General features: G+C 41.5%; 1 protein-coding gene across 1 annotated transcript; it reads left to right on the top strand.

Moving 5' to 3' along the window:
- Nucleotides 1–525: 525 nt before the first annotated feature.
- On the top strand, nucleotides 526–7,729 carry LOC140932469 (uncharacterized). Its single transcript, XM_073382078.1, has 3 exons — nucleotides 526–5,329; nucleotides 5,550–6,201; nucleotides 6,769–7,729. The coding sequence occupies exons 1-3, from the start codon at nucleotides 526–528 to the stop codon at nucleotides 7,727–7,729; spliced, it is 6,417 nt and encodes a 2,138-aa protein (XP_073238179.1).
- The last annotated feature ends 4,222 nt before the right edge of the window (nucleotides 7,730–11,951 follow it).

Raw genomic sequence — 11,951 nt, 5'->3', positions numbered from 1 at the left:
AAAAAAAAAAAAAAAAAACAGAGCTACGTGACATGAAATGAGGCATAGCAAGAGTTAAAAAGTGAAACCTGTATCAGGCGGAATCCATATTAAGTGTGGACGAATGGTTCAGTTTGTTTCATACGTTTCTTGCCGGCGATATTTTCTGTAAAACAGGCTATGTTGTAGATTCCTTTGAAACGTTTGAATTCATGGATGTTACGGCCCATCGTCGTACTCGTACTCGGGTCATTAAAAGCCCCGCGAGACTGGACCTGTGAGAGTAGAATAAATTATGTAGATAACACGTCACGTGACTTCCTTGCTAGTCGCTCGTTGATTTGTTTTAAGTCGGGTTCCCGGGCAGTACATCAACCTGTTGTAAATCGGTGTGTATTGTAAATCGAGCGGATTAAAGTTGTGTTCAAGCGTTCAAGTTTGTATTCCATCGCTTCCTTAACATGGTCCTTCACAGCCGGATACAAGGTGACATTTGAACAGTAAATTTGTAATTCTTCGCAAGGTCATCACCACGTGGGCGATAAGATGGCCGCCAGTCCAAAGACCGAAAATGATGATTTATCGCAACTTACAGTCGATCAGCTGCGAAAGCTGCTTCAAGAAAAAGGATTACCAACTACTGGAAAAAAGAAGGTCTTGATTGAAAGGTTGGTAGACGATTCAAAGTCAAATGTTGTCAAACCAGAGTCGAAGGAAGAAATGAATCTTGCTGAGTCAGCGGAGTCTTCGATTGAAGTAGAAATTCAACAGATTAATTCGATCAGACGCAAAGCCAAAGCCTTGGAAATAGATATGGACGGGCTGATTCGGGAAATTTCGGAGCTTAGTCAAAGTACCAGTAACAAAGTGAAAGTAAAGCTGAGAATTGAAAGACTTACCGTGCATAGAGAGAAATATCTTCAGCTGAGAAATGAAATAGTCGTGCTGATCGCGGAGGATATGATAGAAGAAGAACTTCGCAAATGGGGAGACCTTTTACGTGTGGTGGATAAAGCTATCGATGTTGCTCATGAATACCTCCAAAAGGATTCCAAAGTGGAAGATCATCAGTCTTCAAAAGAAAATACACATACTGACAGTCGTCAATCTTCAAGTCTTAAATTGCCCAGGATTGAACTGCCAAAGTTTAATGGGGATGTGTTGAAATTTCAAAACTTCTGGGACCAGTTTGAAGCCGCAGTGCATAACAATGATGACTTACCCAAGGTACAGAAGTTTACTTACCAACGCTCAGTGCTTACTGGTAATGCTTTGCAAACAATAGAAGGATTTGAAGTAACTGGAGCAAATTATCAAGCAGCGGTCCATTGCCTCCAACACAGGTATGGAAGAAAACGTATGATAATCTCATCCCTTGTGAAATCTGTCATCCAGATGGATGCTAAGTCGGCGGTCAGCGCATCCGCCCTTAGAGATCTTTATGACACATTTATGAATAGAACCAGAGCCTTAGAAGCGCTTGGTGAAGATCCAACGAGTCATGGTTGTATTTTGTTACCCATCTTTGAGACCAAGTTGCCACCTCAGTTACTAGAAAAATGGGAGTTGGAGCTTGCAGACACTCAAGAGGATAAAATAGATCTTGAGTTGTTTTTCAAATTTCTAAACCGCCAAGTTGTATCCAAAGAGGCGGGGGAGAGAGGTTGTAATGTGAACAATACCCAAAGCAATCGCAGTTCTGATAAGGGTAGAGATAACAGAAGAAAGCCTTCATTTCCTCGAATGGGTGGTGAGGATGGAGCGTATACAGCCTCTGCATTACTTGGTGAGGCACGCGAGCTAACTGGTCCAAGCTGCAATTTCTGTAAGGCAGGTCACGAGTCGCCAAATTGCCCAGTTTTCAATGACAAGTCACTAGATGACAGGTGGAAGCTAGTTCAAGAGAATAAACTGTGTTTCAATTGTTTAAAGCCCAGCAACCACAAGCACTTTTCCAAGATTTGTCGCCAACCTAAGTGTTCTGTGGCAAATTGTGGCCGCCGTCATCATAAATTGTTACATGGTCAGCAGTTAGTGGCTACACCCCAGCAGCCTTCCAACATCAGTTTAAGTGAGTTAGCGTCAGCTAAACCGGCATTGCCCTTGAAGGAAACACTGCTACAGACAGCGCTGGCGAGGTTAACTGTCAATGGTCAAGAAATGAAAGTCCGTGTTTTGCTAGACTCTGGTAGTCAACGTTCATATGTGCGCAAGAACATTGCAGAGTCCCTTGGCTTGCAAGGTCCCTCAGAGTTATTAAGTGTTACAATGCTCGGTGGAACAACTAGTGAAACCAAGAGATTGCAGAGAGTTAAATTTGCACTTTCGCCAATGAAAGGAGATTCCAAGGTGGAGATGGAGGCCCTTGCTATTCCCAAGATTTGTAACCCCCTCGGGCCAGTGCAGTTAGACTTTCGTAAGAACTCTCATCTTCAAGGTTTAACTCTCGCAGATTCCTACCCTCGCGATTTCGTCCAAGTAGACGTCCTTATTGGTGCAGACTTTTATTACTCGTTCGTAACTGGGTTGTACAAGAAAGGTAGTTCATCTGAGTCACTTGTTGCTGTTGAATCTCATCTCGGGTGGATTCTTACCGGACAAGTAAACCGTTACTCAAGGTATACCACATCCATGCTTACCGTTGTAGAAAACAGTGGACTCACTAAAAGCTTGAAAAGATTCTGGGAACTGGAATCTATTGGCATCGCTGAGACTGAAAACACTGTTGTTTCCCGGGAGGAGGAGGTTGCTGTTGCTGACTTCAATAGAGGATTGAAATTTGACGGAAAGAACTATGAAGTACGACTACCGTGGAAACGTGACCCTCCTAAACTGGAAAGTAACTACATGCAAGCTGTTAGACGTCTGGAAAGCATCGAAAGAAGGTTAAGACATAACCCTGTGAAAGCTAAAGCTTACAATTCTGCAATCAATGAATATGTAGAGAAAGGATTTGCAGAGGTAGTGCCTAACGAGAATGGTGAAGATAGAACTGTACGCTACCTGCCGCATCATGCTGTGTTCCGTGATGACAAAACGACGACTAAGTGCAGAATCGTGTTTGATGCTTCCGCGCGAGAAGGAGATGGTGTTTCTCTCAACGATTGTGTCCTTCCCGGTCCTGCTTTACAGCCCAACCTTGCATCTGTACTCATTCGATTTCGAACGAACAGAATTGGTCTCATAGCAGATATTGAAAAGATGTTTCTTCAGGTCAAGCTAGCGCCAGAGGATCGAGACGTTCACCGCTACCTGTGGAGAGATTTACAGTCTAACGAAACACCCAAAGTTTATAGAATGCAAAGACTGACATTTGGTGTGAACTCAAGTCCATTCCTTGCTATTTCGACGGTCCATGCTCATGCAAAAAAATACGCAGAACTGTTCCCAAATGCAGTCCAAGAAATTCTACAAAACATGTATGTGGATGACGTCCTAACAGGAGCCGATACGGTGGACTCGACTGTGAAACTTCAACGAGACATGTCAGAGATCATGTGTAAAGCGGCGTTTAACTTGACAAAGTGGGCAAGTAACTCACAGCTCGTAATGGATGCTATTGCCCCAGCCAAAAGAGCCTCATCGTCACTGGTGGAGTTTGAGTCGAGTGAACCCCTTAAAGCGCTTGGAGTCTCATGGGATTTGACCTCTGACCACTTCCGATTTCTTGCACCGGGTGGAATTGTCTTATCTCCGGATCCAATGACAAAGAGAAGCCTGCTTAGTCTAGCGTCGAAAATATTTGACCCTTTAGGGTTGATATCTCCTTTCACTGTCAGAGCCAAAATCCTCTTCCAAGAACTGTGGTTAAAAGGATTATTGTGGGATGACCCTTTGGACAGTGAAATTAAAGCAAAGTGGCTACATTGGAAGTCAGAGTTGTTGCAACTGAAAGGTGTGACCATACCCCGATGCTTCGGAAATGGCATCACGCAAGAGTCTAAGATAGAGCTACATGGTTTTGGAGATGCCTCTCCTAAAGCGTACGGAGCAGCAGTTTACATCAGAATAGCAGACAAGCAAGGTCATGTATCCTCGCAGCTGGTAATATCAAAGTCCCGAGTTGCACCTATCAAGAAAGTGTCACTACCCAGACTGGAACTTTTAGCTGCAGTTGTAAATGCCAGGTTGTTGAAGTTTGTTGTAGACACTTTGCCTATGGAAGTGACTAGTGTTGTGTGTTGGACTGATAGTATGGTGGCACTGCATTGGGTAAAAGGTCAGAGTTCTCGTTGGAAACCATTCGTGGCGAATCGAGTGGCAGAAATACAGTCCACGTGGGATCCTGAGTGTTGGAGGTACTGTGCTAGTAAGGAGAATCCTGCAGATTTGTTGACGCGTGGGTTGAGCTGTGATGATATGATTGCCAATATCTTATGGTGGAATGGACCTCGGTGGCTGTCTTCGAGTGACAAACCTTTACCCGTTCAGCCCCAAGGTGGTACTGTCTCCTCTGAAGTATGCGAAGAGGAAAGGAAAATTGCTCATGGTTGTACAGCAGTCGTTAGAGAGCCGTTAATTGATATGTCGCGTTACGGGACATGGTTAAAGTTGATTCGAGTAACCGCTTATGTACTGAGAGCAGTCAAGTTGTTCAAGACTAAATGTAAGTCTTCTGAAAGTGAACTGTCGGCAGAAGAAGTGAAGAAGGCAGAGCTTAAGTGTTGTAAGTGGGTACAGGAAGAGGTCTATAAAGAAGATTACCAGTTGCTAAAGTCCGGACAAACTCTTCCCAAGAACAGTCGCCTTCTCAAACTAGACCCGTATTATGACAGAGAGGATCAGGTTATAAGAGTTGGTGGCCGACTGCAGTTTGCTGATCTACTTGAACAGACCAAGCATCAAGTAATATTGCCTCACGGACATCCCGAAGTCGCAAAGATGGTACTAGACCTACACAAGATCATGTTACATGCGGGCCCAGAAGGCATACTGTCAACCTTAAGACAGAAAATTTGGCTGACCAAAGGGAGACGAGAAGTCAAACGTGTTATCAGAAGATGCGTGGCTTGCCAAAAACAGCGAGTTGGACCTTGCGCGCAGAAAATGGGCCCATTGCCGGAAGAGAGAGTTTCATGTTCACCAGCTTTCGCGCATGTTGGAACTGACTTCGCAGGACCTCTCTATGTAAAAGAAGGTTCAACCATACAGAAAGTGTACGTTTGTCTATTCACATGCGCATCATCTCGTATGATTCACTTGGAACTAACACACAGCCTTACCACTGATGAGTTTCTACAAGCCTTTAGTCGCATGACAAGCCGCAGAGGTCTTTGCCATACAGTGTGGTCCGACAACGCAAAAACCTTTAAGGCTGCAAGCAAGGAAATCCAGAAATTGTATGATCCTAGTACTCAAAGTCGAACGGTGTGGGATACATTGGATCGAAATCGAATTAATTCTGAGCTCTCGTCGAAAGGGATTACGTGAGTTCATCACCGAGCGTTCACCATGGCGAGGCAGATGGTGGGAACGATTTTTCAGAGCAATCAAAGAATCATTGCGTAAAGTGCTTGGAAAGGCACTTCTTACCTTTTCTGAGTTGAACACATTATTAATTCGAATTGAAGGCATCATCAACTCGCGACCATTAACGGCAGTGAGCGACGATTGCAGAGACCCTTTGCCGGTTACACCTGCTCATCTTGCAATTGGTAGACCAATTAACCAGTTACCTGAGAGTAAAGAAGAAAACTTGGAGGAGTCTAGTAAAAGAACTGTCGAAAGGTATCTTTACCTACAGAGACTACTTAACCACTATTGGAAACGTTGGCAACGAGAATATCTGCACCTTCTGTCCGTGAGAAGTAAATGGCAAGAGGAAAACCCCTCCATTCGAGAAGGTGATATCGTATTGGTCTCAGATGATAATGTATCGCGTACCAAGTGGCCAATGGCCAGGGTGGAAAAGGTTCATCCTGGTAAGGACGGACTCGTGCGAACGGCTACCGTGAAAGCACAGAAAGGTGTATTCAACAGGCCTGTTCAACGCTTACACAGATTGGAAGTTGATGCAGCGGCCCCACAAGTTACCCGTGAAGCTGATGTTCCTGTTGACGGTGGGGAGAAGCCGCGAGCGAACTCTGTTAATGTTAAAAGTGTACCTATTCGTAAGCCTAAGAAGAGAGTTGTCCTCCCAGAAGGAGGACAAGGTGGGGAGAATGTTACGGCCCATCGTCGTACTCGTACTCGGGTCATTAAAAGCCCCGCGAGATTGGACCTGTGAGAGTAGAATAAATTATGTAGATAACACGTCACGTGACTTCCTTGCTAGTCGCTCGTAGATTTGTTTTAAGTCGGGTTCCCGGGCAGTACATCAACCTGTTGTAAATCGGTGTGTATTGTAAATCGAGCGGATTAAAGTTGTGTTCAAGCGTTCAAGTTTGTATTCCATCGCTTCCTTAACAATGGATGTTCGTCTCCGAAATTGTCAGAGCGTTAGAATTCTAATCGTTTATCGGCCGCCTAACAACACGTCGTGTGCTCTTTTTTTTGAGGAATTTTCTAGACTGCAAGAACATGTTTTATCTCAGCCCTCAGCTAGCCTAATGATTGCTGGGGATCTAAACTTTCATATGGAGAATTCTAACAACGTCCTTACTAGGCAGTTTATTGAAATTCTTGAAACCTTTGATCTCAAACAGCATGTCTTTTCTGCTACTCATGCAAGTGGCCACACCCTAGATCTGCTAATAACAAGATTAAATGAGGAACTTGTAAGAAATGTTAAGATCCATGACCCGATGATCTCTGATCATCTTGCAGTATTCTATAACTTATCTCTCAAAGACCTCAGTTCAGGAAGAAAGTTATCAGCACTCGAAAATTGCGCTCCTTGGATATTGACTCCTTTCGTGAGGATGTTCGTAATTCCTCTTTAGTTGCAGAAGAACCCTTTGACTTGGATAGTGCAGTTGCTCAATATGATAATGGTCTTCGATTGCTGTTAGATCAATACGCCCTCGCTAAAAAGCGTTTGGTGACAATAAGACCTTTTGCACCGTGGTATTCGCCAATAGTTGCTACTGAAAAACCGAAAAGACGTCGCTTAGAGAGAAAATGGCGGAAGACACGCCCACAGAGCGATAGGGAAGCGTACCAGTATCAGTGTTGCGTTGTCAACGGGTTGATTAGTTCACTGAAATCGACTTATTATACATCATTAATTAATGAGCATTCCTCAGATCAAAGAGTGCTGTTTAGAACTGTAAACAAGCTTATGCAGAAATCTCATGAGACGCGATATCCACCTTCTCTTAGCAATGCTTTACTTGCTGATTCATTTGCTGACTTTTTCACTGCCAAAGTTGAAAAGATTCACACTGCCCTTGTGGCAAGAAACGGAGATCTATCGCTAGCGGATGATAATGAATTGCTTATCAACGCTGCCGAATTAAATAACTTTCATGAGGTCAGTCAAGAAGACGTCAAGCAATTTGCTTATAAGCCTTTAAGCAAGTCCTGTTGTCTTGACCCTCTGCCGGCATCACTACTTAAGGATTGCTTCCCTGTACTCTTACCTACTATTACCTTGATGGTTAATTTGTCATTGACAACTGGTTTTAGGCCTGATGCCCCAAAGATTGCTTCTCTTTCATCTACATTAAAGAAACCTATTGCAGACTTCAAGCAGTTCACAAACTTTCGGCCAATGTCAAATTTAAAGTTTATTTCTAAGCTGGTTGAAAAGTCTGTTGCAGTTCAACTGACGAAATATGTTATGACCAACCATCTTGACGGGACGTTTTAGTCAGCATACAAAGAATTTCACACAACTGAAACAGCACTACTTAGAGTACATATGACATCATGTGTTCTTTGGATCAAAACAAGTCGGTCATATTACTTTTATTAGACCTTTCAGCAGCATTTGACACGTTGGATCATGCAATACTAATATCTCGACTTTCGAACCGTTTTGGGGTGAAGGGAACTGCATTGGCCTGGTTTAAGTCCTACTTAACCTCCCGCCAACAGTTTGTTAATGTAGATGAGGGCATGTCATCAAGGCGACCGTTGTTGCGTGGGATGCCTCAGAGGTCTGTACTGGGCCCACTGCTGTACCTTGTCTATACTCCGCCGATTGCTGATATCATCAAAAAACATGACTTACTATGCGATCTGTACGCTGATGACACGCAACTATATATCTCATTCAATACCGATTGCTGTGCTGATCTTGATGAGGCAAAGTTGCGTGTTGAGCGCTGTGTTGAAGAAATTGACCTTTGGATGTGCAAAAACCTATTGAAACTTAATCAAGACAAAACTGAACTTGTCGTCATTAGCTCCAAATTTCGAAATAGACCAAATCTTGAATATGTTCGGGTTGGAGATGAGTTCATTGCTCCTAATTTGTCCGTACGTAACCTAGGAGTCATCATGGACGATTGCTTTTTCATAGAACAACATGTAAAAAAGATATGTAGTGAGGCATATTATCATCTCAGGCATATATCAAAGATTCGCAAATATCTCACCCAGGACTCTACTGAAATTCTCATCCATGCTTTTATTAGTTCTAAGCTTGACTACTGTAACTCACTTCTACATGGTATTCCAAAATACATAGTTTGTAGATTACAGCGTGTTCAGAATACGGCAGCTCGCATTGTCACGTTAACAAGGAAGTATGATTGGATTACCCCAATAATGTTCAAGCTACACTGGCTCCCCGTACATTCACGTATTATTTGTAAGCTCCTGTTATGAGTCTATAAAGCACTCAATGGCAAAGCACCCTCTTACATTTCTAGTCTCCTGAGCCATCGTAAGTGCTCTCGGTCTTTACGCTCCAGTGGGCAAGAACTGCTCACTGTGCCACTGGCTAAACTAAAGACTTATGGAGATCAGGCGTTCAGCATTGCTGCGCCAAGGGAATGGAATAACTTGCCTCTTAGCATTCGTAAATCTCCATCAATCGCTATTTTTAAAAGACATTTGAAGACTGATCTTTTTAAAGAAGCCTATGGTTTTTAACTTTTATTTTTAATACACGTTTTTTTTTTTTCATTATCTGTAATTTTATCTTAATATTTTTAGACCTTTGATTTTTAACTTTCATTTTTTTGTGTAATGTATATATATTTTTTAAGCTTTTAGGTTCTACGTTAACCTGATCATTGTAAAGCGCTATGAAAGAGTAGCTGTATTATTATGTTTAACGGACACCTCTATTAAGGCGCAACCAGCCAAGGATACCATACCATAAGGATAAGGAGGATACCATAAGACTGCACTGTTTTCAAAAACCCTAATTACAATCCTTGTCTTCTTTTGTATTTGCTGTGTTTCCTTTCAATGTTTTTAAGTTGTTGCGAGGTTTATTTTACATAAGTTGATTTTTTAAATACATTGTGTGTAATTTTTATTTCAGGGCTGTACAAAAAATTACAGAAAAAAATATAGGGAAAGCACATTCAATAATAAAATTCCACCTGAGAGTAATCTTGTCCAGAGCTACTCTTTAACGTTTTTAAGTCAAGTTGTATGTCAGATTTTTCTTTTTAGCCTTGAATTTCCACACAAACCTTTAACTCCGGATCCGCTTTTTTTGCCGGGATACGGTTGTTTGAAACAGGATTAAGATAACGCAGAATAACCCCAACATTAGACTTCAAATCTGTACGCTCACAAAGCAAAATTCCTTGTTATTACTTTTTGAGCTATTTTGAAAAAATAGCTCATATGTCAGTGGTGTGAGCGTATGTATCTTTGTGGCTTTGTATATTTGTGGCTTTGTATCTTTGTGGCTTTGTATGTTGGGATGTTTGTTGCAAGAGCCAATAAGGTTGAAGGTACTATGAGTTGATGCTTAGGAACCAATGAGACCTTGGCATCTATTTAAACATGGCATTGGTAAAGGTCGAACAAGGGCACTTTGAGACCGCCATCTTGATCCTTCACAATTTTTTCGTCTTTTATCACGGGTACAGGTGTTTGGAAGCATTACATAAAATATCTTCATGATTCAAACGCTGTAAACAGTGATGCAGCTGTTTAAGGGTTCATATTTTAGTATGGATGCTGCTTCAAGACATTTGTGACCGATTCGGCTATCGCGAACGGTACAACGTACGTATTTATGAGTTGTGTTTCACCCGCTTCAAGGTAGAGTATAAAAGATCATATATTTTCACAGCTCTTCCAGTGAAGCAATAATTGATATTTAGATATGGACTTAAATTTGAAAGTATGCGGCCTATAAAATGTGGTTTTACAAGTTTGAAAGGCAGCTTATTTTTCTTAAAGCTGTACCGAGTATTGTTAATTCTGTAAACAAGCTTTAAAAATATTATTCTCTCGCTTACAAAGTTCAACAGACCTTTTTTTTTCGTTCCGGCAAAACAAAAAAATAATAATAAGTGAACAACATGATACATCCTTCCTGCATACTAAGCATTATAGCTATTGAAACGTATTTTATTTAGCAAATTGTGTGCATGAGTTATTTTTATAATTCTGTTTACCGTGTGATAACTCGAATTCCCTCACGTACGAACAACGAAAGGGGGCAAAGTCCAACACTTTCACGTGCCAGTTGTGTGATTGTACATCTCATGCAGATTGGCTTTTCACAATAATAATAGTAACTTCAACGTATGAAGACCTGTTTCGTTTTGTAACCAATACCTTAAAAAAGGCTCTTGTCTTTTAAGAAGCAATAACTTTTAAAACATAAAGAAATAAGTTGTTGGAGTTAAGGACTGTTTCACTGAGTAGAATCGCACGTGAAAACCGCGTGAATTGTGATGATGCAACCATCTACCACAATGATAAGAATCCTGGTATTTCTTAACTACTCGAATTCGATGAGTCACATTTTGGTTTAAGAAACTCCGAGGAAACCTTAGAGTTTTCCTTCTAATCAACGTTTGGTGAGTAGATATTTATTTTGCTTTAATAATCTGTTTAACTTGCACCAAATGTAACAGGGAAAAGCAGGGGAAAGTGAATATATAGCATGAGGATCGACGCATCTGAGCGTTTCGCGTTTTCATTTATATACGGCAATACCCAATGTCGCACAAAAATCCAGTCTACATTTAGGACGAAAAAGGTAGATTCATCACTCTTGGTAAGGTTACACTGAAGCATTTAAGTTACAATGAAGCATTCAAAATAGCTCATGCACGTTTAACGTGCCTATGTTGTCTACAAGTTGATGTCTGGACGCTCTTGAATGACGAGAGAAAATGAATTGAAGAAACGATTTTGAATCAAATAAATTTGAACAAGGATCAAGATTTAACCCCGGGTTAGCGCTAACCGCCCTTCAAACAACTGGAGCCTGATCAGTCCGCTATGCGCTCAAAAACGTGAATTGTGAGCCTCAACGTTCTTATCTTAAGGACAGCAACGATGCAAAAATATAACCTTTTTTTTAGCAGTTTCATTTGATTTCAGTTTGTCGATTTTCAATGAATATTGATTTATTTGTCATCCAACTTTTCAGCAAGCTAGGCCTCGGCCAACCTGTGCTAAACTTTTGGTGTGGTTTAGTGAACTGGGCTTGAACTGGCTGGCCGGACCATCGCTGGACCAGTCATTTTGACAATGAAATCGGCTTTTTCCAGGGCTTTTGCTGAAAAACCATCTCCTTCCTGCACACTATTTAGGATTTTACCGATCTGGCTGGAGAGTTTTGATTAATAGTGAAATTCTCATTACGAAGGGAAGGGTCTGGCCCTCAGGTAAGTGACTAGGGGTCTTGGTTTGGTTCAACTCCACCCAAACCAAGTTAATAGTCGAATTCAAATCATAATCTGTAGGCAAGCAACTTAGAAAGAATTTTTCTCTTTCTGGTTAGTGTTCGCTAAGGAAACTAAAAATCTTGACTTCTCGGGAAGCCAAAAAAAAAAAAAAAAAAAAAAAAGAAATAGAAAACGAAAATGGAAAGATCACTTCCTCTCTAACTCACGTTACTAAGTTAATATTGTATTAGTACTGATGAACTTAATATCGATCATGCG

This window comes from Porites lutea, chromosome 3 (genome assembly GCF_958299795.1).
Source record: "Porites lutea chromosome 3, jaPorLute2.1, whole genome shotgun sequence".
In the NCBI taxonomy this organism is placed as follows: Eukaryota; Metazoa; Cnidaria; class Anthozoa; order Scleractinia; family Poritidae; genus Porites; species Porites lutea.
The sequence above is the reverse complement of the archived record's forward strand: the minus strand, read 5'-3'. Positions and strand labels throughout refer to the sequence as shown.

Coding starts and splice junctions, on each gene's coding strand:
- LOC140932469 (XM_073382078.1), top strand. CDS start 526: ATGGCCGCCAGTCCAAAGACCGAAAATGATGATTTATCGCAACTTACA. Junction 5,330..5,549: donor CCAGAAATTGTATGATCCTA/GTACTCAAAGTC, acceptor TTCGAATTGAAG/GCATCATCAACTCGCGACCA. Junction 6,202..6,768: donor AGCCCCGCGAGATTGGACCT/GTGAGAGTAGAA, acceptor TATCTCTCAAAG/ACCTCAGTTCAGGAAGAAAG.